The sequence below is a fragment of the Trichosurus vulpecula genome, chromosome 1 (assembly GCF_011100635.1).
Source record: "Trichosurus vulpecula isolate mTriVul1 chromosome 1, mTriVul1.pri, whole genome shotgun sequence".
In the NCBI taxonomy this organism is placed as follows: Eukaryota; Metazoa; Chordata; class Mammalia; order Diprotodontia; family Phalangeridae; genus Trichosurus; species Trichosurus vulpecula.
This window is the reverse complement of record NC_050573.1, coordinates 448,051,397-448,077,735: the sequence shown is the minus strand read 5'-3', so window position 1 is coordinate 448,077,735 and position 26,339 is coordinate 448,051,397. Positions and strand designations below refer to the sequence as shown.

At 37.5% G+C, this 26,339-nt stretch overlaps 1 protein-coding gene across 2 annotated transcripts in view; it reads right to left on the bottom strand.

Annotated features, from left to right (window-relative positions):
* Nucleotides 1–18,149: 18,149 nt before the first annotated feature.
* Nucleotides 18,150–26,339, bottom strand: part of RASGRF2 (Ras protein specific guanine nucleotide releasing factor 2) — a 336,581-nt gene continuing 328,391 nt past the window's right edge. For both annotated transcript variants that reach the window (XM_036735869.1, XM_036735878.1), the window contains exons 24-27: nucleotides 24,515–24,594; nucleotides 22,099–22,219; nucleotides 19,758–19,826; nucleotides 18,150–18,468 (exon numbers count right to left, since the gene is read on the bottom strand). In XM_036735869.1, the coding sequence (XP_036591764.1) occupies nucleotides 18,376–18,468; nucleotides 19,758–19,826; nucleotides 22,099–22,219; nucleotides 24,515–24,594 (363 nt within the window). In that variant the 3' untranslated portion in view covers nucleotides 18,150–18,375. The remainder of the gene's footprint in view (nucleotides 18,469–19,757; nucleotides 19,827–22,098; nucleotides 22,220–24,514; nucleotides 24,595–26,339) is intronic.

The window sequence follows — 26,339 nt, the reverse complement described above, 5'->3', positions numbered from 1 at the left end:
AGGGTTATCTTCTCATATCTCTTCATTCTAGTCCTGTTTGATCTTTATAATTTTGCTACATCAACTTTTGATTTTGCTAATGTGCCATTTTTTTATTACATTGTTGTAGTTACTGTGTACACTGCTTACTTTGCATCAGTTCATATAGAATCATAGGTTCCCAAAGTGAGCAATACTGCCCTGGAGGGTGGGGGTGGTGCTGGAATGATCCAGGGAGGCAGTACAATTGGGAAGCACTGGATAAAAATAAGGGGGTGATGGAAGCCTAAGGAAAGAAGAGAAAATAAGAAAATTTTACCTTTCATACATGTTTCATCTGTTGTATAACAGAATTAAAGTCATAGTGATTACATTATTTTCCAAATAAACACACAAAATGCAAGCTGTAACCAATCAGTGGTTAAGTCTGCCCACAGGTCTTAACAAGCAAGTGTTGGCAGGCAAGTATGTTTCTAGTTGTCAGGAAGTCCAGCACACATCAACAGGAATATGTGCATGCAATGCCTTGTTTACAATATGATACTATACAGTTATATGATGCAATATTGTGTCATCAAAAGTTCAATGCAGAAAAAACCCCACAAATTTACAAAAGTTCAATGCAGAAAAAACCCCACAAATTTACAAATTTGTGGTGAGATCATTTTTTAAAAAATTATTTTATATTTTTTGAAGTGATGCATGTTTCAAAAAAACCATTAAAGGGTTAAAAAATAGATTTCCGGGGGGGCACTGAGTAATTTTTTTAAAGGAGATGAGGTGATAGGCCACATAAGTTTGGGAACCTCTGATATAGATCTTTCCATGCTTCTTTGCATTACCATACACATCTTTTCTTACAGTAGTTATATTTCATTATATTCATGTACCACAAATTCATTTCCAGATTCATGGTCATCTACTTTGTTTCCAATTCTTAACTACCACAAAAAATGCTGATATAAATATTTTGGAGTATAGGGCAACTTTTTTCTTATTAATAATTCCCTTGGGGTGTAAGCCTAGTGATGGGTCTTTGGTTCAAATAATATAGATATTTTAGTAATTTTATTTGCATAATTCCAAATTGCTTTCCAAGATGGTTGTGTCATTTTGGAAACATAGCTTCACCAATAGTATATCAATGTGCCTGTTTTACCATAACACTTGCAACATTGATCATTACCAATTTTTGTCATTTTTGACAACTTGAGCAGTGTAAGGTGAAACCCCAGAATTGTTTTGTTTTGTATTTCTCTTATTATTCATGATTTGGAGAATTTTTTTTCATGTGGTTGTGAATACTTTGCTGTTCTTTTGAGGACTGTTTATCTATTTGACTATTTATCTATTGGCAAAATGTTATTAGTCTTAAACACAATTATTAATGATACATATGTGCATATACACATACCAAATCCTTATTTATACATATACACATACGCACGTAGGTAACATACATACATATACATAAAATACCAAACTCTTATCAGAGAGATTTAATACAAAGATTTTCCCCCCATCTGCGTACTTCCCTTCTTATCCTAGATACATTAATGTCTGTGCAGAAGCTTTTCAGTTTCAGATAAAATTATCTATTTTCTTTTTTAATTGTCTCTATCTCTTGGTTAAGAATGCATCTCCCACCCATAGCTGCGAGAGGTATATGATCTGTTTCTCTTCCAATTTTTTTATGGTATGAGCTTTAATATTGAAGTCAGGTATCTATTTAGAATGTATTGTGGAATGTGTTGTCAGGGGTGGTCTAAGCCTAATATCTGCTGGACTGCTTTCCAGTTTTCCCAGCACCTTCATTTTATTTTTAACAAATAGTTTTTCTTGCGCAATTTATGTTTTTCACTTCATCAAATACATTGTTTCCAAATCTCTCTCTTCTAGTCTATCCTATTGATCTCTCCATTTTTTACCAATATCAGATTGTATTGGTGATTTCATTGATTTTGATGGCAACTGATATTTGACTACTGCTCCTATAAGACACAGTTGAGGTCTGAAAGCGCTATTCCCCCTTCATCCTTACTTCTTTTCATCATTTCGCTTAATATTCTAGATACTCTGTTCTTCCAAATGAATTTTGTTATTGTCTTATCAAGCAAAGTATCCCCTTGGTAGTAAGTCTAGTATGGTATTAAAGTATGGTAGTGTTACCATTTTTATTATATTACCATGGCCTAGCCATAAGCACAGAATGTTCCTGCAATTATTCAGATGTTGCCTTATTTCTTTATTGTATCCTGTAAGGGCAAGTAAAGTGGGACTTTTTACGGTTTTTTTCTTTTCGAGTGCTTCTCAGCACTAAGGCAATCAAGTGCCTTTGATTGAGTCTTGCCTGCATTTGTAGGAAGGCCCACACCCTTTTGCTAATTAGGTCATGAGAGGTGCAAAGCCTTCCAGAGGTGTGAAGTCCTCAGGCCCTGAAAAAGGGTATATGTACTCTGAAGGTAGCTGTTAAGCTAGAACTCTCAGAACTGCAGGAGGAGAGGTTTTGCTTGGGGGCTCACTCACTGGAAGAATGTGTGTGATTTGACCAGATGAGACTCTGGGTAGCCTTTAAGGAGCCCCCTGGTGTTGAAAAACCTAGATGTTGGTGCTTCTCTCTCTGGTAACTATGTTTGTAATGTCTTGGTCAGTTGGTTAGAAGTCTGTCTGTTGATTTGTGTTATTTTGCTCTGTTTATATTTTCTCTGTTTGTAATTTCTGTTTGTATTTGCTTGAAAGTTCAGGGTGCTGACTTTTCCCCCTGAACTAAGTGAATGATATATGAATGTTTAATTAAAGTAAGATTGTTAACCCCTTAAAGTTGCTTTCCTTAGAAAAGCAGATCAAAGAACCTGTGCTAGCAGCCCTCCTATGTGTTGGTGTTTGTGGCCTTACACAGCTACAGTAGTGGCAAGTAGCATTGTTGTTACATATCTATACAAATCTTTCATGTGCTTTGGGAGGTTGATGCATTCGTAGTTATTTGGAATAGAATCCTACTTTCTATTATTGCTTCTTATGTTTTGTTATTATATAGAAATGCTTTTGATTTTTGAGAATTTATTTTGCAACTTTACTGAAGCTTTAATTGTCTCAATATCTTTGTTGATTCCCTAGGATTTTCTAACTAAATCATCAAAACATGAGCAAACATGGATAGTTTTATTTTCTTTTTACATATCTTTACTCTTTAATACCTTTCTCTTGTCTTAATGCTCTTGTTAACATTTCTGAACTATATCATATACTAGTAGAGAAAGCAGCATCCTTTCTTCATTTTCATATTTATTGGAAAATGTTCTAGTATATGCCATTAGGTATGATACTTGTTTGTGGTTTAATATAAATTCTTTGATGATATTAAAAAGTCTTTAGTGGTTTTTTTTGTTTTATTTTTAGCATTAAAGTGTTATGCTTTTCCAAAGGCTTTTTCTGTATCTGTTGATGTGATCATATGGTTTGGGATGTTTTGATTTTTGATATAATCAATTATGTTGATTGTTTTCCTAATGTTGGACCATCTTTGCATTCCTGATATAACTCCTACTTGATCATAAAGAATGATTTCTTGGATAAATCACTGTAGTCTGTTTGATAGGATTTTGTTTAAAATGTTTGAATCAATGTTATTGATATTGGCCTATAGGTTGTTTGTTTTTTCTTGTGTTTTATCTTTCCATGTTTTAGGTATTAGAACTATATTTGTCTCATAAAAGGATTCTGGTAGGGTGCTTCTTTCTTAATTTTTGAGAACAATTTGTGAATTCTGGAGACTGTTTTTCCCAATTTTTAAAAATATTTTTATTTAAAGTTTTGAGTTCCAAATTCTATCCCTCCCTCTCTTCCCCCCTCCTTGAAAGTAGTAAGCAATCAGATATAGGTTATACACGTGCAATTATGTTAAACGTTTCCATATTAGTCATTTTTATAAAACTCAAATAAAAGAAAAAATGAAAGAAAGAAAATGAAAAATATGTGTATTCAATCAATATCAGTTCTTTCTCTGGAGGTGGATAGTATGCTTCATCATTAGTCTTTTGGGATTGTCTTGGATCATTGCATTGCTGAGAATAGCTAATAAGTCATTCACAGGTCTTCATCGAACAATATTGCTGCCACTGTGTACAATGTTCTCTTGGTTCTATTTACTTCACCATGTATCAGTTCATGTAAGCCTTTCCACATATTCTCTTGATATTCTTAAGATTTTATTCTTCCAGATGAATTTTGTTATCTTTTTCTAGCTCTATAAAATAATTTTTTGATAGTTTGATTGGCAAGGCACTAAATAAATAAATTTAGGTAGCATCGTCATTTTTATTATATTGGCTCGGTCTACCCATGAGCAATTAATATGTTTCTAATTGTTTAGATATGACTTCATTTGTGTGAAAAATATTTTATTGTTGTGTTCATTTCTGTTCATTTCTGAAATCATCCTGCTTGTCATTTCTTATAGCTTGATAATATTCCATTACAATCATATGCCACAGCTTCTTTAGCCATTCCCAAATTGATGGGCATCATTTTGATTTCCAATTGTCAGTCACCACAAAAAGAGGTTCTACAAATATTTTTGTGCAAATAAGTCCTTTTCCATTTTTTTGGGATAACCTTGGGATACGGATCTAGCAGTGGTATTGCTGGATCAAAGGGCATGCACAATTTTATAGCACTTCGGGCAGAGTTCCATATTGCTCTGCAGAATGGTTGGATCATTTCACAACTCCACCAACAATGCATGAGTGTCCCAGTTTTCCTACATCCCCTCTAACATTCAACATTTTCCTTTTTTGTCATATTAGCCCCTCTGATAGGTGTGAGGTGGTATCTCAGAGTTGTTTTAATTTGCATTTCAATGATCAATAGTGATTTAGAGCATTTTCTATAGATAGCTTTGATTTTTTCATCTGAAAACTGCCTGTTCATATCCTTTTACCATTTATCAATTGGGAAATGACTTGTATTTTTATAAATTTGACTCAGTTTTCCATATATTTGACTTAGTTCTCTATATATTTTATAAATTTGATTGTTTTCTATATATTTGAGAAATGAGGCCTATATCAGAGATACATGTTGCAAAATTCTACCCCTAAGCCCAGTTTTCTCCTTTCCTTATACTTTTGGTTGCATTGGTTTTATTTGTGCAAAAGCTTTTTAACTTAATGTAATCAAAAATATCTATTTTATATTTTGTAATGCTCTCTGTATCTTCTTCTATCCTAAATTCTTCCCTTATCCATAAATCTGAGATAAACTGTTCCATGCTTTTCTTCATTTGCTTACCCTTTATGTGTAAATCATGTACCCATTTTGACCTAATCTTGGTATACGGTATGTGATGTTGGTCTGTACCTCATTTCTGCCATACTGTTTTCCAGTTTTCCTAGCAGTTTTTCTCAAACAATGAATTTTTGTTCCAAAAGGTTGGATATTTAGGTTTATCACATACTAGATTACTGTGGTCATTTACTATAATTTGTGCTTCATTTATTCCACTGATCTGCCACTCTATTTCTTAGCCAGTACTAGATTGCTTTGATAATTACCACTTTATAATACAGTTTGAGATCTGATATGGCTAGCACACCTTCTTTTGCATTTTTTTCATTTATTCTCTTGATATTCTTGAGATTTTATTCTTCCAGATGAATTTTATTATTTTTCTAGCTCTACAAAATAATCTTTTGATAGTTTGATTGGCACAACACCGAATAAAAAGATTGATTTAGGAAGCATTGTAATTTTATTATATTGGCTCTGTCTACCCATGAGCAATTAATATTTTTCCAATTGTTTAGATCTGACCTCATTTGTGTGAAAAGTGTTTTTTAGTTGTGTTCATACAGTTCCTGCATTTGTCTTAGCAGGTAAACTTCCAAGTATTTTATATCATATACAGTTATTTTGGGAATTTCTCTTTCTATCTCTTGTTGCTGGATCTTTTGGTAATCTATAGAAATGCTGATGATATATGTGGGTTTCATATCATCTGCAAAAAGTAATAGTTTTGTTTCCTCATTGCCTATTCTAATTCCTTTAATTTTTTTCTTCTCTTATTGCTATAGCTAACATTTCTAGTACAATATTAAATAATAGAGGTGATAATGGGCATCCTTGCTTCACCCCTGCTTGTACTGGTGAAGCTTCTAGCTTATCCCCATTACAGGTAATGTTTGTCGACGGTTTTAGATAAATATCACTTATCATTTTAAGGTAAGCTCCATTTATTCCTATGCTCTCTGGTATTTTTCATAGGAATGGGTGCTGTATTTGTCAAAGGCTTTTTCTGTATCTATTGAGATAATCATATGATTTCTTTGGTTTTGTTATTGATATGGTTAATTATGCTGATAGTTTTCCTAATATTGAAGCAGCCCTGTCTTCCTGGTATAAATTGTACCTGGTCATAGTGTATGATCTTTGTGATGCATTTCTATAATCTCTTTCCTAGTATTTTATCTAAAATTTTTTGCATCAATATTCATTAGAGAAATTTGTCTATAATTTTCTTTCTCTTATTTGGCTCTTTCTTCTTTGGGTACCAGCAACATATTCGTGTTGTAAAAAGAAATTAGTACGACTCCTTCACTTATTTTTCCAAATAGTTTATATGGTATTGGGATTCATTGTTCTTTAAACATTTGGCAGAATTCACTTCTGAATCCATCTGAACTTGGGATTTTTTTCTTAGGAAGTTCACTGATGGCTTATTCAATTTCTTTTTCTAAGATTGGGTTGTTTAAATATTTTATTTCTTCTGTTAATCTAGGCAATTTATATTTTTGTAGATATTCATCCATTTCATTTAGATTGTCAAATTTATTGGCATATAGTTAGGCAAAATAGCTCCTAACAACTGTTTTACTTTCCTCTTCACTGGTGGTGAATTCACCCCTTTCATTTTTGATACTAGGAATTTGGTTTTATTCTTTCCTTTTTAAAATCAAATTAACCAATGGTTTATCTATTTTTGGTTTTTTTTCCCATAAAACCAACTTCTAGTTTTATTTATTAGTTCATTGGTTTTCTTTAAATTTCATTAATCTCTCCTTTGATTTTCAGGATTTCCAATTTGTTATTTAATTGGGGATTTTTAATTTGTTCTGTTTCTAGTTTCATTTTTTGTTTTTTTGGGGGGGAGTTTGGTTGCATGCCCAATTTGTTGGTTTGCTTTTTCTCTGTTTTATTGATGTAAGGAATTGGAGATATAAATTTTCCCCTAAGTAAAACTTTGGCTGCATCCAATACATTTTGGTATGTTGTCTCATTGTTGTCATTTTCTTTAATGAAATTGTCAATTGTTTCTATGACTTCTTCTTTGACCCATTTGTTTTTTAGGATTAGATTATTTAATTTCAATTAATTTTGTAATCTTTCTTTCCATTATCCATTATTGAATGTAATGTTTGTTGTGTTATGATCTGAAAAGTATGCATTTACTATTTCTGTTTTTCTGCATTTGTTTGTGAGGTTTTTTATGTCCTAATACAAGGCCAGTTTTTGTGTTAGTGCCATGTGCTGCTGAGAAAAAGGTATATTCCTTTCTATTCCCATTCAATTTTCTTCAGAGATCTATCATATCTAACTTTTCCAGAATTTATTCACCTCCTTAACTTCTTTGTTGTTTATTTATTTAGTTCTGATAAGGAAAGTTGAGGTCCTTCACCAGTATAGTTTTATCATCTATTTCATCCTGTAACTCATTCAACTTCTTCAAAAATAGTATTAATATGACTTCATTGTCTATGGTAACTTTCAGCAAGATATAATTTCCTTCTTTATCTCTTTTAATTAGATTTGTTTTTGTTTTTACTTTGTCTGAGATCATTATTGCTACCCCTGCTTTCTTTTCTTCAGGTGTTGCATAAGAGATTCTGCTCCAGCCCCTTACTTTACCATGTGTGTATCTCTTTGCTTCAAATGCATTTCTTGTAAACAACATATTGTAGGATTCTGGCTTTTAATCCATTCTGCTATCCTCTTCTGTTTTATGGGTGAGGTCATCCCATTCACATTTATAGTTATGATAACTGTGTATTACCTGATTTGCTATTTTCCCCTTGTTTGTCTCCCTCTCTCTTACCCCACCCCTTCCCTCCTTACAAGTGTTTTACTTCTGATCACTGACTCCCCCAACATTCCCTCCCTTTTATCAGTCCCTCATCCCTTCTATGATACCCATCCCTTTTAACTTCCTTATAAGGTAAGATAGATTTCTATATCCAGCTGAGTGTGTATGTTATTCCCTTTTTGAGCCAATTTTGATGAGAGCAAAGTTTAAGCTTTGCCTACCACACCACCCACCATCTTCCCCTCCATTATAATAGCATGTCTCTTTTGTGTGTGATAATTAACCCTATTCAATCTCCTCCCTTCCTTCTTCCAGTGTAATTTTCTTACTCACCCCTTTATTTTGGTTTTCTTTTCTGTATTATCCCATCAAAGCCATCATACATCCACACCCTCTGTCTACCTATATTCATTCTAATTCCTCTTATAGTAATAAAGTTGTTGAGTTACAAATATTATCATGCCATATAGAAATATAAGCAGTTTAATCTTACTGAATTTCTGTTTTCTCTTTCTTGTTTCTTTTTTACCTTTTCATGTTTCCCTTGAGTCTTATATTTGGAGGTTAAATTTTTTATTCAGCTCTGGTCTTTTAATTAGAACTATTTGAAAGTCTTATTTCATTAAATACCCATTTTTCCCCTGAAAGATTATATTAAATTTTGCTGGGTAGGTGATTCTTGGTTGTCATCCTAACTCCTTTGCCTTCCAGTATATCATATTCCAAGCCCTCTGGATCTTTAATGTGTAAACTGCCAACTCCTGTGTAATCCTGACTGTAGTTCCATGATATTTGAATTTTTTCTTTTTGGTTGCTTGCAATACTTTCTCCTCGATCTGTGAGCTCTTCAATTTGGCTATAATGTTCTGGGAGTTTTCATTTTGGGATTGCTTTTAGGTGTCAATCAATGGATTTTTCTTGAAAGAGGTCCAGGCTTTTATTTTTTTAATCATGCTTTTCAGGTAGTCCAATAATTCTTATATTATCTTTCCTGGATGTATTTTCTAGGTCAGTTGTTTTTACAATGAGAAATTTCACATTTTATTTTACTTTTTTGATTTTCTCTTATTTTATCTTGATGGTCTCACACAGTCATTTGTTTCCACTCGTCCAATTCTTATTTTTAAGGAATTATTTTCTTCAGTGAGCTTTTGTACTTCCTTTTCCATTTGGCCACTTCTAGTTTTTAGGGAGTTATTTTCCTCAGTAAATTTTTGTATATCTTTTCTCATGCTATTTACTTTTCTGCATCATAGAATCCTTCTCTTCCTTTAAGATGCAGGTCAAGTTTCATTCTTTTGAATGAAACCTTTCCTAATATCCCCAACTCCTAAACAACCTTGAATTTAATGAAATTGTATTTATTAACTTTAAATTTATGCTGTGTGCAATTGTATGTATATTTGTCATCCTCATTAAAAAAATAAGTTCATTACAAGTAGAAATTGTTTTATTCCTTGTACTTTTATCCCCAATTCCTAGCACAGTGTCTGGCACATAGTAAATACCTATTAATACTTGATTGACTGTATAATCCAAGGTTGGGATTTGACAAGATGTGATTGGCAATTGGACGAAAGGGTGGATTCAAGGTTATATGTTGCAGAACTGAGTTGGTATTCCAAGGAGTTGAGCTAGAGAAGGAAGGAAAATGGAGCCAGATCATGGGTGATGGTCTGAGAAAGAATTCAAACTTGGAGGGAAAGGAAGTGGATGAAGAGCAGGGAAACTCCTAGTGGATCTCACCTTCCTTTTTCATGAGCTCCCAATACCAGCATGCTGGGGTCCCTATTTTCCCTCCACAAGATGATGGCCTATTTTGATTTTCTTGCTGCAATAAAATAATTCCTCATTTCTATTTAGCTCTCAGTCTGGGAACAGGCGTTTCCACTTCAGTGGCCTCGTTATAATAGAAAAGTTGGTAAACCCTGTAGAATTTATTCTACTGAGGGTATATCTAAGCCACAGGAGGAGGGTTATTGCTCCCAATATCATTTTTCAGTGACTAAAATTTTGGATAATGTTATGTATTGGTAATATTTCTGTGCAAGTTGATTGGAATGGCTCATAATGAGTGGTATGTGAGACTAAGTATGAAAGAAGTCCAAGCGAGATAAGTGAGGAAGATTGAGTTCTCTTATGGTCTAGCTAGAAATGGCCCAGATCAGAGGCAAGACTAAAGATAAGTAAGGGAGGCAGCTGCCTTGAGCATAACATGGGAGAGTTGTAGAGTTCTCATTTTTTGTTTCTCTTAGTATTTTTCTCCTTGTATTTCCAGTGCCTGGTACATAATGGATACTTAATAAATGCTTGGTGGTTACCAAGCATTGATTGATGATAGAATGAATTATACTTAATTAATATATTTAATACACGCGTACACTGGGTGTCCCAAAAGTTTTAGTGAAGTTTAAAGCTTGAAACTGAAATTTTGGGGGGAACTCCTAAAATCTATCCACAGACCTGGACTAAGAAGTCTGGGTCTAGAACCTACACATACCTTGTCTCAGCATTCTAAAGACCCTCACCCCTTGCTTCTTTGATCTTTTGCAGGGCATAAGGAAGTAAGACGGGAATGCAGGTTATGAACCACACGTTTACAGTGACGTATCCAAGTATTTGTCTTTCCCTTCAAAGAAAGATAAAGTTCATTGTAACACAACTTCTGGTGGAGAAAACACAGGATTAGCCTCATTGTGCACATAAAGGGCTCTCCAGATGAAAGGTGTCATTTGGTGCCACTTACTTGATGGAATTCCATCCTTAGACATAATTAGTAGGGCCTAAAGGTGCAACTGGGCAGCTAGGTGGCACCATAGTGCACAGAGTGCCAGGCCTGGAGTCAGGAAACTCATCTTCCGAAGTTCAAATCTGTCCTCAGATACTTACTAGCCATGTGACTCTGGGCCTCAATTTTCTCATCTGTAAAATGATGTGGAGAAGGAAATGGCAAACCACTCCAGTATCTTGGTCATGAAAACCCCAAATGGGGTCATGAAGAGTTGGACATGACTGAATCTTTCAAACAACAACAATAAAAGTGCAGTTATGCTATATATAATTGTTGTATATATTGCTATATGTTATATATATATGTAATATATATGTATATATACATATACATATACATATATATATACATATATATACATATACATATACATATATATGTGTATATATATATATATATATATATATAGATAGATAGATAGATAGATATGATTGTTGTATATATTGCTGTAATGGGCAGGGGGTAACTCTTAGGATAGGGTGGTAGACCAGGACCAGGAGAGGTAAGGCAAGGCTGGGAATGTGATATAGAGGTCAAGAGGAAGAGAAGATGATGACCTACACAAATACAAGGAGATGGGAGAGGGCAGTCAAGATTAATTATTGCCTAGCAGTCCCATCCAATTGGAATGTTGTGTGAATAAAGGGAGTATTATGAAGTAAGGCTAGAGAAGAAGATTGGGATAATAGTGTGGAGGGTTAAGGTTGGAAGTTTGTACTTAGTCCCAAGACAATAGGAAGCCATTAAAGACGTGTGAGCAGAGGAATAAAATGGTCAGACCTTATAAGATCCTTTGGAAGCTGGCTAAAAGATGACTGGGAAAATACATGCGGGGAGTCAGGGAGACCAGGTTAGAGGGTATGTTCTTGGTGGGAGATGATGAGGGCCTGAATAAGGATGGTGTGAATGGAGATGAGGGGATATTCAGGAGAGTGAATTGTACTTGACAATAGCTGGCAGCTAAGTGGATGTAGAGGTGTTGCAGAGATCGAAGAATCAGGAATTATGCTATGATTTTGAGCCTTGGTGACAGGGAAGACGATTGTATATATAATCAACATAAATAGGGAAGCTGGGAATATGGTTGTGTTTTGTTTTGGTTTCTGATGGAAGGGGGGAGATGATGAACTTAATTTTAGACATCATAAGTTTAAAATTCTATTAATGTTTTCCAGGAAAATGGAAATGAGGGACTGGAGTTTAGGGGAGACATCTGAGCTGCACATCTCGATCTGACAGTCATCTTCATAGAGCTGATAATTGAAGTAGCGTGAAGGGATGAAAGCATTTTTGTTGTTTGTTCAGTCATGTCGGACTCTTTGTGAAACCCACTCGGGATTTTCTTAGCAAAGACACTGGAGTTGTTTGCCATTTCCTTCTCCAGCTCATTTGACAGATGAGGAAACTGAGGCAAACAGGGTTAAGTGACTTGCCCAGGGTCACATAGCTAGTAAGTTTCTGAGGCCAGATTTGAACTCAGGAAGATGAATCTTCCTGACTCCAGGGCTGGCACTCTATCCACTGTACCACCTGGCTGCCCCTGTTAAAACCATAGGATCATAGATTTAAGGGTTGGAAGGAACCTTAGGGGTGGAATTCAACTTCTTTCTTTACTGAGGCAGACAAAGACAAAGACTTATCCAGGGTCATGCAGCTATCAACTGTGTGAAGTCACACTTGAACTCAGGTCTTCCTGATTCTCATCAGGTCCTGGTGCTCTATGTACTGCACCACCTGGCCACCTCATGCACAAACTACCTTAACTTTATGTCTCAAGAAGTCATCCAGCATTCACCGAGAGCCTGCTTTGCTGGCTACTGTAGGAGAAGCCCAGATTCAGATCATTATTATTAGAGAATACATCAAGTAGCTATCTAGGAGAGGCCTGGGAGAGCTGGCCACTTGACTCAAATTCTACCATTATAACCACAAATCTAGTCCTAGGAAGGACGAGCTAAAGGACCATAGAAGTCATCACTTCTGGAGCCATATTCTATGGGCACACATCACACCACGTGCTCCTTTGACTTAACAAACAAGGAATTTTTCAGGTAACAGCTGATGACAACATTCTGCTCTTCTACTGATTTCCTTTTGAATTGAGGGATTGGAGTCCTGTTAACAATGAAACCACATGTAAGTATGGAAGGAGGTTTTGCTGAAATGTTATAAATTTTTATTAAGTGCTTACAGCAAGGAGAGCACCATGCTAGATGTCATCAGGGGATATACAAAGTTTAGAGAGGACACAGTTCCTGCCCTCAAGGGGCTTACAGTCTGACAGGGGGATGAGATACAAACAGATAATTGTAGCTTACAATATTGTATGATGAGCACACTTAAAAAGTGTGAAGTCAGAGGGGAAAGGTCATTGCCAGTGGTGAGGAGAATTAGAAGGAGGTAGCATGGAATTTAGTAGGAATTTAACAGGGTGAGAGGGGGGAGAATGAAATGAACACACAAAGGAGAAGGTTCACAATTTGAGAAAAGGTATTTAATTTGCATATAGGCACAGTCTATACCCTGTAAGTCAATAAGCCTTAGTACATGAAGCAAAAACCTTCTGTCAAAATATCAAGTACATATCAGATGTCAGAGGAGACATAACGTAACTGAATATTAATAATGTGCTTTCCAAGAAACACAGACTTTTCTTTTTTGTCTAAAGAACTACACATTCAAATCTATTGCAAAAGAGACCAGGGAGTGTGGTGGAATGACAAAATGCAAATGGTGTATATATTCAATATAATTAATATTTCCTTGAGAAGATCAAATATGACAAATTCCTGCTTTGAGGGTAGATAGCTATGTCATACTACATGGTGACAGAAAGGACAAATAACATTCATAAATGACGCACCTGGTTATACTTTAAAAAAGAAAAAAAAAACAAGATAATTGGTTTCTTGTTCATTTCTACTCTGCTTTGGTTACAGGCCTTTGGTGACCTTTAATAAATGAAACTGTGATTGATTTTTGAGCTGAAGAATTTTTGAATTAGTGTTTTATTTCATACCAGAATGCAAGGTTTAGCCAATATGTTCATATGCTAATACTCACAATCATAGCATTAAATGTCACTTTAGCAATTTGTCTTCTTATGTGAATCTAGGTGGAAGGATAATTTATGACTTTGCTAATTGTTCTTGCCTGTTGCAGATATCAACCAGGATTTTTCCCTTTAGTTGTAACAGATTTCTATCCTTTTAAAATCCTATTTAATATGGCAATAATTTCATATGGTAACATCTGCCATCAAAGAAACTATTGTATAACTAGCGAGTTGTTTTCCTATTAAATGCTAAACAGGAGAATAATTCATGACTTTGCTAATTGTTTCTACCTGTTATAGACACTAGCCAGGCTTTTTCTGCATGGTTTTAACAGATCTCCATCCTTGTAACCAATTTTGATAGTGTTGCAAAAATGATTAGATTGCTGAGGTTTGATATATATGTATGTATGCATACACACATCCATATATGACACATATATGTATGCATATTTTATGTGTAAGCATGTATATATAATACACAATACACTTTATAATCATAGAAGAGATTTACTTGGGGATAGTAGGCCAACTTATGCTAGACAAAAATCAAATAAAATCTTTAGTTTGTATAGAGAATGTTAATTTTGATCAATTTAGAAATGAAATCTATTTTAAGTCCATGTTTCATAAAGTAGAAGAAATTACTCCTTAGAATTTTGAAGATTTCTAAAATTATATGGCTAAGATTTTGTCCTATATAATCTAGTGACAGTTTTATGTGAAAAGGAGATAAGCTTGTTCACCATACAGAATCAAAACTGAAGAATATTTTGTCTATTCCAAATTATTCAAAATAGAAGGGTTTAGTTTTTTTTCAATAATAACTTTCAGTTTTACAAAAATTCACCAAAGAACTGGATGCTTTGTTGAATGGTGACTGAATAAAACTGTCCTCCAGCAACTCTAAATACCCACACTGAGCTATTTCACTGAAGTACTAAGAGAAGGTGACACTACTCTACTTCATCCCGTATTATGTCAAAGAACATATCTGCTTTAGTAAGAGATGTGGCTCTATAGTGAAACTGGATGTCTTATTTCATATTCAAAGGTATCCCCTAAACACTCCAAGATAATTTCATGCAAATTGTGGCTATTTAGGTGGAAGCATTAGAATAGAGTTTCATTTCTGTCCATGTAGTATATATTTTCCCTATATGGGCATTTGTAGTTAGGATTAAAAATATTTTTACATTTTTCTTATGTCTTCTATTTGGAAGTGAAGTGACAGCCCATATAATCAGAAGCCAAAAGTGGTCCCATATCCTGAAGGGATGGGCTACCCAATGACAAAGGAACAAGAAAGGCGTAAGGGAGAGAAGAGTTAATCTATCTTATAGCCTACAAAGTTTCAGATATGCCAAGGAAATATGACAAGGACACAACAAGATGCTCCTAGTTTGGTCACATAATGAAGGTATCATAAAGCTTTCTTCATACATGTCCCTTATTTCAGTTGGCTTAAAAATAGAGAAGAAAATCTTCAGGAAATTATCTGAGGGCGTATTTCCTTCTCAGCCCACTTACAGTACTCTTGTTCAGGTGTGGGGCACATAGCAAGAAGCGCATAATGGTATCAGTATGACACGGTATCCCCTTTATTCCCTCACACAGCTCTCACCCATCTTACTAGAAAAAGGATTCCCAATTTGTTGTGTGTGAAATTTGAAAACAGTTTTTATAACTATTTCAATATAGTTGTTTTCCTTTGCATTTATGCATTTAAAAACATGATTCTGAGAGGGATCCATAGACTTCTCCAGACTGTCATAGGGATCCATGACACATAAAAAGGTTAAGAAACCCTGGGCTAGTGGATGTGAGCCAAACATGGAAGGGGGGAATGCCATCACCGATGGCACCAGCCTGGCCTGTGCAGATTCAGCAGAAGCTACAAAGAAAGCTTTTTGAAAGTAGCTGCTGAATCACTGTATCCCTTCCACCTGCTTTGGTAGGGAGCGAAGAATAGGAATGACCACTTAAAAGACTCCTGGTTCCTATTTTTCCTCTAATAATCAGTATAGACACTGATTCATTTGGAACAGAGAAATAAAATGTGTCCAAATTTGCACTTCAGATGTAGATGTGAATCAGGAGAAACATGTGATGGGCGCAGTCAGTCCTTCCTTCACTGCTGGAGGCTCTTTGGCACTGCAGGGCAAAACTGACAGCTTACAGCCTATCCTCCCATTCCATCATTATTTAGCCACTATCTTGATGATATGCCAGCCTCTCATTTCATATTCTCATATACTCAATTCTACCCTTTTTTTCTGCAAGCAGCAAGAGTAGGTTTCTAGTAAAAAAAAAAGGGGGTGAGGCAATCTGCTTTTTTCCTTCTCTACTGCAGACTTTGTGGTATTGTATGTAGCTGGCAGTTGCTAATTTCAAATTCTGTATTATGCACAATTGATAAATGAACTATACAGTTGCATGTTATTGTGGTCCAAAGAACCCATGCTTCTTATCATGCATCAGGATGCATTAGCCTCTTATTTCATATTATAAAGGACAAGCAATTTGTTTTCTTAAAAGAAAAATAGAACATCTCTAAATGACCCTTCTCAGGTATAATGTTATCGTGCTAGTTAATTCAGAACTACTGAAGATGTGTCTGGAAAGGTCTTTTAAATTGAGTTCCTAGTACTTATTTGATGTTTTGTTATGTAGTTATTTACAGAGATGGCCCTTGAGGTACAGAAAACACGATGATATTCACTGCCACAAAAGGTGCATCCTCAATGTTAGCCCTTCCACCAGTCTTAAGAGACCGTGAGTGGAATTTATTGGACAGCTGTTAGCTCTAGCAACATAATTAAAGTGCAAATAAAGAGGAGAGAAAAAACAAGTCCGAAAGATCAATTCTTCATTGTCAGCATTAATAAGCTTCGTGACTCTTAGAGATAATGTCAGATGCAAAAGGCTAGGGTAACAATATCTTTTTCACTTTCTTTTCCTTTCCTTTGTAATTAAATACAACAGCTGTCTCCCTAAGAAAAAGAAGGGAGGTAAACAGTGACAAAGCCCCATTTCTTCACTAGTTTTGGGGGAAAGCAAGCTTAGCTATAACCTACATTAGTTTCCCTATGGGCAATAGGGGTGCCTGGTGGGGCCTGTAACCCTAAATTACCCTGCAGCTACTATAGGCCAAACCCTGGAAGAAGACTAGTAGTGTTGCATTCCCAGAGGGGATTCCACCTCCCATCATGCAGTAGTACAGGGCTTTAAAAATATTACTCAAAAAACCTTTTCTGGTCATAGATGCTCATAATCCAGAATTCACTTGCCTTTAAAAACAAACAGCATCCTTACCAGAACAGAATCCCACATTACCAGGATAGAAATACAGAAAAACAAGCAGTCGATATTGAGCAAAGACAATGTTTTGTAAAGCAAATATCTGCATTGAAAAAGTTTTAACACATCATTCCTGCAGTCTTCATTGCAGGAACTTATTGCCTTTTAGGCTTGATTAGCAGCTCCCCCAATGGGGTTATGGGAGGGAAGGAGGAAAGGAAGAGATCTCAGGGTAGTAGTCAAGAGCCGGTGTCTGAGCCAACAGTAAAATCAGCCAGCAGCCAGAGCACCTGATCCTGGAGAAGTCAAGCAGACGATTGGGACTCGGGATCGTCTCTTTTTTTAATCTACCTGGGCCCCCGCCACTCTAACAAAGAGAAAGTAGATCCCAGAGAAATGCACAGGGCTTCCACTCAGAAGCAGCTCTCTGGGTCTAGGGACAATTTATCTATAAAGTCAAGTTTACTTCACTTCGGTCCCCCTGCTCCCCACCCCACCTCTGTCTTCCTGTACAGCTGCCCAGAGACTGAAAAGATGAATTCAGAACATTAAAGATAATTATTGATCCATACATTTGAAACAGTGCACATGCTATGAAACGGAAACAGTTTAGGGGCTGGGCAGCTTGCACCCCAGGTGACTCCATTTTTCTGTGAAGCTCTTAGTGATCTGAAAGTGAATGTAATGAAAGCATATATATCCTAAGGTTGGGTCGACAGATGTTCCCTGTTAAGTAACATGCCAGAGAAACACCTTTCCCTCTTTCTCTCTTTCTTTCTCTCTTTCTCTCTCTCTCTGCTCACATGCTCTAAATGGAACATAGTAGAGTCAGATTTGCCTCCTTGATTACCCCCACAAAATTAGAAACCGTCACTCAGTGTGACAAAGGCCTTCTTTCTCTACTCAGGCCTCCCCTTGAAGAGGTAAATGCTGTTCTAGCTTTGCAAAGTAACAACTTTGCCAACCTCTTGCCCGAGTCTGAAGCATTGGCCTTGCACCCTAAACAGCTCTGTTCTCCTGGCTTGAGACAGAATTTTTGGGAGCCTCAGTTTTTGTCAGAGGAGAATAGAGCTTGAAATCTCATCCCTTCCCCCACATTGTGCAGGCATGTCAGGCACAGTTCGGTCTCTTCACGTAGATGCTCTCTGTAGATTCAGGGGCAAAGCTGGCTCTTCAAGCAGGGAGTCGAGGTTCAATCTTCAGTGACAGCTCATATAGCGTATCCTCATCTATGATGAGAGTTTTGTCCAGCAAGTACTGAGTGACCTACAGTGAGGAGGGGAAACCCAGAATGCATTTACTCAAATACTCAGAGAAACAAAATCTTTTTCTAAAGTCTAGACCTTTCCATCAGAATTTACTCACTTTATGAACTTGAGCTTGGCAGCACCTTAGTCCCAGGCAGGTACACTCCTTTTCCTTCCCCCACTTTCCTGTTCTCTTTTATATGCTATCTTCCCTCATTGGACTATAAGCCCCCTGAAGTCTTGTTTGTCTATATTTGAGTCTTTCCCAGTAAAAATCCTTTAATTTGCACCTATTCCTTTGGGTGAAAAATTGGAAGCTAATTAACTATATAAATCAGCTTAGAGAAATGATTATTTCTCTCATATTAATAACCAACTATTGCATTGGGGCCAAGGTTTTTCCCCTTTTCTACTTCCTCATTCAGAAATCAGCCCCACTAGATTGTTCAGGTGGACTTTGAAGTGCAGGGCTGATAATGAAAAGAAAACTCAGATCTGTTCAAAAGGGAAAGGAATTTTCGTTTAGGTAAATTGACGGATTCTGGCCCATTGTGTTTTACTCAGACAGGTCTGGGTAAAAGTGGATTCCCCCTTTTGTCTAGATTACCCTAGACAGTGTGATATGAGTGTAAGTCTCTTTGACCAAGGCTGAGTGATCAGAGCCACATCTCCCAGACCCTCATCAGAATAAGCCTACCTCTCATTATAATATTCATTCTCTCAATACTTGTTAACCAGAGTTTATTTCCATCCCCAGGAACACTCATTTTTCCAAGGGCATCTAGCATTGAGTGGGTTCCATGAGGGTCTTTGGCATTTGACTGTGCCACTGATCCTTTTATCAATTATACACTTGCACGATTACTAAAATGATTAATTATTCAGAAACTTTGTCTCTCAAACTTTTTATACGTCACATAGGCAAATTGTGCTATGAAATATTTCCAAAATAGTTTCATTTTTACACAATATAAAAGAGAATGAAAGTAAAAATGCTTTGCTGGGATGGCTGGACTTTGGGGTAAATACATAAAGGTAAAATCCAGGTATGATGGCATTTCAACTTCAGGTGTTTGAGAATGACGCAGGGACAAGGTGACTTCCAACATACAGAAGTCTGTGGGATTTGCTTTGAGGAATACAGTCTTTTTTAACACATCACAGAACATGTCCTGGGATCTTCCACTATCTTATGGAGGAAGGCCCTATGAGGCACAGGTCAGTCAACATCTTCTGGAGCTGGGGCCTAGCTTTAAGAACAGTCTCTGTGATGAGCATAATATATACGACATGTCAGTACCATATTACCTTTGGTTGGTGGTCTATCCTGTAGGAAGTCTGCTGGAATTGGCGTATCTCCCTGATAATGTGCGATATCTAGCAAAGAAATAAAAGGCAAGTAAATGAATTTTATATTTTTGCTCTTTTTACAAATCCTAGGCAGGAAAAAATCCCTTTGTCTGTGGCTACTTTTGCAGAGCAGTCAGTTATTCCATTTACCAAGACAGTGGGCTGTGCCCCTTTCGCTTTCTGTACCCCATATTTTCTTACTCTTCTTTACTGATCTATATACCTTCAACATCATCGGATGATATCTGTCTCAGGGGGATAGCTGGTGCAGATATACAGCCCAAGTTCTAAATGAGAAAGGAAGCCTGGGGAACAGCAGACTCTGAATACCATTCTTCATATGTTCCTTGTTTTCATTTCTACATTCCCTCCAAATTGGTATTCTTTTGTCCCTAGAGTAACTGCATTACTTTATATTTTGTCAGTGGTTATTCTGATCAAGGGACTAATTGTGTTTTGTTCCCCCAGCACTGAGCAAGGCTGGGGCCAGATCCCTTGACCGAAGTTGTGAAGTATCACAGAGATTAGAATGGTATTGGCAGAAATACGGTGGGAAGAGGTGCCCAGGAACACTAAAGAGATAGATGGAAATGAGAAGTCAGCAGCCAGTTTAAGTTCGTGGAAGCAATGGGTAGAGAGTTAGGCTATATACTAATTATTCGATCGTTCAGTTGTTTAGTCATGTCTGCCTCTTCATGACCCCATGGACCATGGCATGCTAATGCTGTCGTAGGGATTTTCTTGGCAAAGATACTGTATGGTTGGCCATTTCCTTCTCTAGTGGATTAAGGCAAACAGAGGTTAAGTGACTTGCCCAGGGTCACACAGCTAGTGTCTGAGGCCAGATTAGAAACTCAGATCTTCCTGATTCCATGCCCAGCTCTCTATCCACTGAGCCACCTAGATGCCTATATACAAATTGGATATAATCAAAGACAAGTCTGTAAAAAACAGTATCTGGAAAGGGTCAGTGGGATTTCTCTATATTTCATGAGGGGTCCCAGCCGTGCCCACTTCACTTATAACTCAATTCACTCCTTGCCATCAACCTTGTCCCTGGGTGGGTAGGAGGTGGTACTATCCTTTTCTTCCCCAGACCCCTTCCCACTTTACAACTCCCTTTTATATACTGTCTTTTCCATTCAAATGTTAACTCCTTACATGGCTGGAGACTGCTAGGTGGCTTTAGTGGATAGAGCACTGGGCCTGGAGTCAGGATAGACTTGAATTCAAACTGGCCTCAGACATTTAGTAGTGTGTGACCTTGGGTAAGTCACTTAACCTGTTTGTCTCAGTTTCCTCATCTATAAAATGGGGGATAATAATAGCATCTGCCCTCCAGGGTTGTTGTGAGGGATCAAATGAGATAGATAATAATTGTAAAATGCTTAGTAGAGCACCTGGCACATATTAGGTGCTCTATTAATGTCAGCTATTTCAGCTATTTTTTTTGAGGGTAAGGAACGTCTTGTTTGCTGCTTTTTGCATCCCCAGGACTTGACACAATGCCTGGCATTTGGTAAGCTCTTAATAAACACTATCTGTCTGTTTATATTTCTAACTCAGGATACTAAGGATCTAACAGAATACTGGAAAACAGAGAAGGCAAAGGAAAGATGGGAGCTTAAACAAAGAGTCTTTGAAATCTGCCAACTCACTAAGACAAATAAGCCAGGGGATGTGTACACACATACACACACACAGAGAAAACTAAGGTCCACTGCCATCTACATGGAAAGGTATATGTGTCCAGAGGACAGCATAGTGGAGTTTTCATTCTCCCTAGACCACTAGCTTGGGCAGTGAGGTGGCACCATAGTGCACACAGCCCTGGGCCTGGAGCCCGGAAGACTCATCTTCCTGAGTTCAAATCTGGCCTCAGACACTTACTAGTTGCGTGACTTGGGGAAAGTCACCCAACCCTCTTTGCCTCAGTTTCCTTATCTATAAAATGGGCACACACTGGAGATGCAAATGGCAAACCACTCTAGTATCTTTGCCAAGAAAACCCCAAATGGGGTCACAAAGAGTTGAACATGACTGAAGTGAATAAACAACAAACAACACTATCAAAGTCAAATTCTTCACAACTCCTTCATCTAAAGGAACCGGCCTGAAGATGTTGAGATTTCTACCTCCCAGAAACCAAATGCAAATGGCATTTTTTACCACCTTCAACTTTTATCAATACCATTATGAACTCTACTCAGAAATTATGAGTGTTAGTAAAAGTGCTTTATTTTTTTTTAAGTACTAAGAAATCACATGTGAATTCTTTTTTTTAAAGCCAGTCACTTACCATTCTCATTTTGGAAAAATTGACAAGGCCTTCCTCAGTAAAGTTTGGCGTTCCTTCTTCAATAAACGCCAGGTCAGTTAGGTACATTCCGAGATAAGGGACTGCAGGGGGGTTACAATTGCTAGAGGCAGAAGGAGAGAGCTCTGTGTTGCTATTAGGCATCTAGCACATTCATTTCACTCTATAGTCAACAGAAATAGTATTTTCCATGACAATAAACAACCAACTTTTATATGTCACTTTAACGCTTGCAGAGCACTCTGCGCGCGTTCTCATTTGATTCTCCTAACAACCCTGTCATTTAAGTGCTACGGGTATCATGTCCATTTTATAGATGAGAAAACTAAAGTGTGGGAAGAGCTTGAGGGACCTGCCCAAATAGCAGAGGCAGGGCTGAACCTCGGTCTTCCTGGCTGAGTCTAGGCCTCTACTAGGCTACCTTCATTCAAGGAAACTCTGAAACTTCTATAAGACTAGCTATAGCCCACACCTTATTACATAAAAATCAGCAGCCATCAGGTGATCATCAAGTAAATCAGACCTCTTGTCTCACAGGCCACATGGTTTGGTGTTTTTCCCTCTCTTATAGTGATCATTTAAATGGTCTTTAGATGGTGCAGAGACCTATTGCCCCACCTTTGTTCAGAATTTACTTTCTTCATGCTTTTTAGGGGACAAACCTGCTTGATCTCCTAACACTGGCATTTCCTTTTATTAATAATCCCTCCTCTTTAAATGGATAGATTTCAGTGCTAGAGAGATGTCCCAGATGAGTTAACTCCCTCTACCTTCTCTCCAATTTTTAGTCTTGGAAAGTTGCCTATAGGCCTAAGTGACTCGGCCAGGGTCACACAGACAGTATGTGTCAGATGCAGGACTCAAACCGGAGCCTTCCTGGCTACGAAGGCACCGCTCTATCACTACACCATGCTGCTGCTCATTTCTGATCTCTGACATCATTGTTCCAGAGTCATCAAATAATCATGCGCTCTGTCACTAACTATGACCTTGGCCAAATCTTAACATTCACAAGCAACCATTTTCTCATTTGTTAACTAGGGCCAGACTTGGTGACTCTAAAGCATCTTCCAGTTTCACAATTCTGTAACTCTATGACAGTGATGGCTTGTTTTCGGTCAGATGAGGATGAATGGCCCCAGTCAGAAAGGGCAGCAGATCATCATCAGGGTGGGATCTCTCCTCTGTTCTCTATATCCAGCCATCTCTCTCCAGAGCTCCAGTCCCACATCACCAACTGGCGGCTGACATTTCCATGAGGCATCTCAAACTCAGCATATCGACAATTCCTTCTCTTTCCCACCAAACCCACTCCTCTTCTAAACTCCTCCATTTCTCCCGAGGACACTACCATCCCTCTTCACACTCAGATTTATCACCTTGGCATTATCCGCACCTCCTACCCTCTCGCTCCACATGGCCAATCAGTTGTCAGATCTTGTTTCTATTTTCATAAAACCTCTCACAATATAACAATGCCACCACCGTGACTCGGGCCCTCTGACCTCTTGCCTGGACTACAGCATTAACCACCTAAATAATCCTCTTGCCTCAAGTCTCTCTGTACACCAAGCTAATTCTCTACACAGCTGTCAAAGTGATTTTCTTAAAGAATAGGTCTGACCATGTCTCACCCTTACTCAATAAACTCCAGTGGCTCCCTATTACCTCTAGGAAAAAAAATATATACACTCTGTTTTAAGGTCTTTTTTTTTTTTAGAACTTGGCCCAAAATTATCTTTCCAATCTTAACATACGTTACTTCTATTCCTACATGTTATACAGTCCAGCTAAACTGTCTACTTGTTGTTCTTCACATATAAAATTCAATCTTCTGTCTTAAAGCCTTTGCACCAGCTGCCCTCCCTACATAATTGGAATGCAATCCCCTCCTTTGACCTCTTCCTCTTTGAAACCCTTATTTCTTTCAAAATTCAACTCATGGGTGTCTTTTGGCATTAACTCTTTCCTAATGCTTCCAGCTGCTGGTGCCCCCCTTCCCTAATTAATTTATATTTATTTTGTTATATTTTGTCTACAGTTGTATATGTAAATGTTGTCTACTTCAATAGAACATAAGCTTCTGGAGGGCAGAGACTGCTAAGTTTTTGTCTTTGAATCTCCAGCATGGTACTTGGTATATAAGTTACTTAGTAAGATACTTTTCATTGATTATACAGGAAGGAAAAATGAAAAGAAACCTGGGATCGGTTCAATGAAACGTTAAATCTGTGAACTAAAAACAAATTCCACTGAGCTAGATTGTTTTAATTGAAAACCACATAAAGTTATTTTTAAACAACCATTTTGAAAGCAAAATTAAAGCGAAATCTCTCATTCTTAATATGTGATGGGTTTCTGCACTCTGTGGATAATTTTACTGATTAAGAAAACATACTTTTTGAGTGTTTCTCGGAGATTTTTAAATCTTCCTTCTGAAGAGACAATCTTCTGAAGTTTGTCCATAAGAGCTTTTGTCTAGAGAGAAAAACAGTAACATTCCATCAATCTTGCTACAGCAGTTATTTTCAGAGCCAAATGATAGAAGACACAGAAAGTTCATCTATTTCAGAAATGAGCAGGCACGTGACAGTGGTACTGTGAATGACTCAAACAAGGGTCACTGTGTGGCATTACTCACACTGCATGGGGACAAGAACATATGGAGGGACAGTTACCTTAAAAAGAGAGAGGGGAGGGAGTAGGCTATTGGAATTGTAACATAGAAAATCTGGTTTGTTGATGAGCTGAAATGCTTATGGAAGTCCTAGAGAGAACATGGGATTCAATGTTGTAAAGGATCTGAGAGGTCACAGGGTCATAGATTCAGAGAGCTGGGTGGCACAGTAGATAGAGCATAGGGCCTGGACTCAGGAGGAACTGGATCCAAATCCAGCCTTACACACTTACTAGCTGTGTAACCTTGGGTAAGTCACTTTACCCTGTTTGCCTCAGGGTCCTCATCTGTCAAATGAGCTGGAGAAGGAAATGGCAAACCACCCCAGTATCTTTGCCAAGAAAACCCCAAATGGGGTTATAAAGAGTCGGACACAACTGAATTGACATAACAACAAAAAGATGACAATGGCTCTAGGGTCATAGAATTACTAAGGATCTGAGTTAGAATTTGAATTCAGATCTTTCTGACTCAAAGTTCAGTAGACTTTTCAAGATGAACCATTTGGAGCATGTCTAATCCTGAAAAGTGCCACAGCAAGCAGATCCCAATTATTTTGCTACTATGATAGCCTAGGCCAGGGTTGTCCAAAATGCGGCCTGTGGTGTGATTTATGCAGCCTGCCTACAAGCATATAAATTCACATAAACGCTTTAGTAAAGGAAGCTGAGCTACCCCAGAGCTCTTGCTAAAATGGAAAATCAAAATATATTGTCTATTGTTTCAATAAAAACCTAAGGCTGGACAGCCCTGGCCTAGGAAATACAGTAATTCTTTGCTCCCTGAGGGCTCCTTAAGAGCAACACCTCTATGCCTATCTATTTTTGTATCCCCAGGGCCCAGCACAAAGTAGCTATTTCCTATTTGTTGAACACAGACCAAGTTATTTCAGAACTGTGATCACTTATACTGTTGTTCAGTTGTCTTCAGTCGTGTCCAACTCTTCGTGACCTCATTTGGGGTTTTCTTGGCAAAGATACTGGAGTGGTTGGCCATTTCCTTCTTCAGCTCATTTGACAGATGAGGAAACTGAGGCAAACAGGGTTGGGTGGCTTGCCCAGGGTCACATAGATAGTAAATATCTGCAGCTGGATTTGAACTCAGGAAGATGAGTCTTTCCGACTCCAGGGCCGTGCACTATGGCACCATCTAGCTGCCCCATGAACATATATTCATCTGCAAACTGTAACCTGTTGTTTATTTCTACACATTATCATGGCACCTGATCTAGGACAGGAACTTTCATCTATATTTTGCAGGAATAGTTAGAAGAGAGTTCTCTGAACTAATACGAACCCATTCCAAAACAGGCATCATTTAGAAATCCTGATAGGCATCTCACTGGGCCAGAGCCCAGCTTCTGTCACCGGCAGCTATGAGGGTACGTACCAACCTTGCAAATGAACTGCTGCTGATTTTATTTAATGACCAAACTTGCCTGCAGCATCTTCAAAACTTAAAGCAATGCATTCAATAATGTCCTTGTTAGGAGGGCAGGGCCCATGTGCAGTTTCTCTTTCTCTCCCCAGGCACCTGCTCTATAATA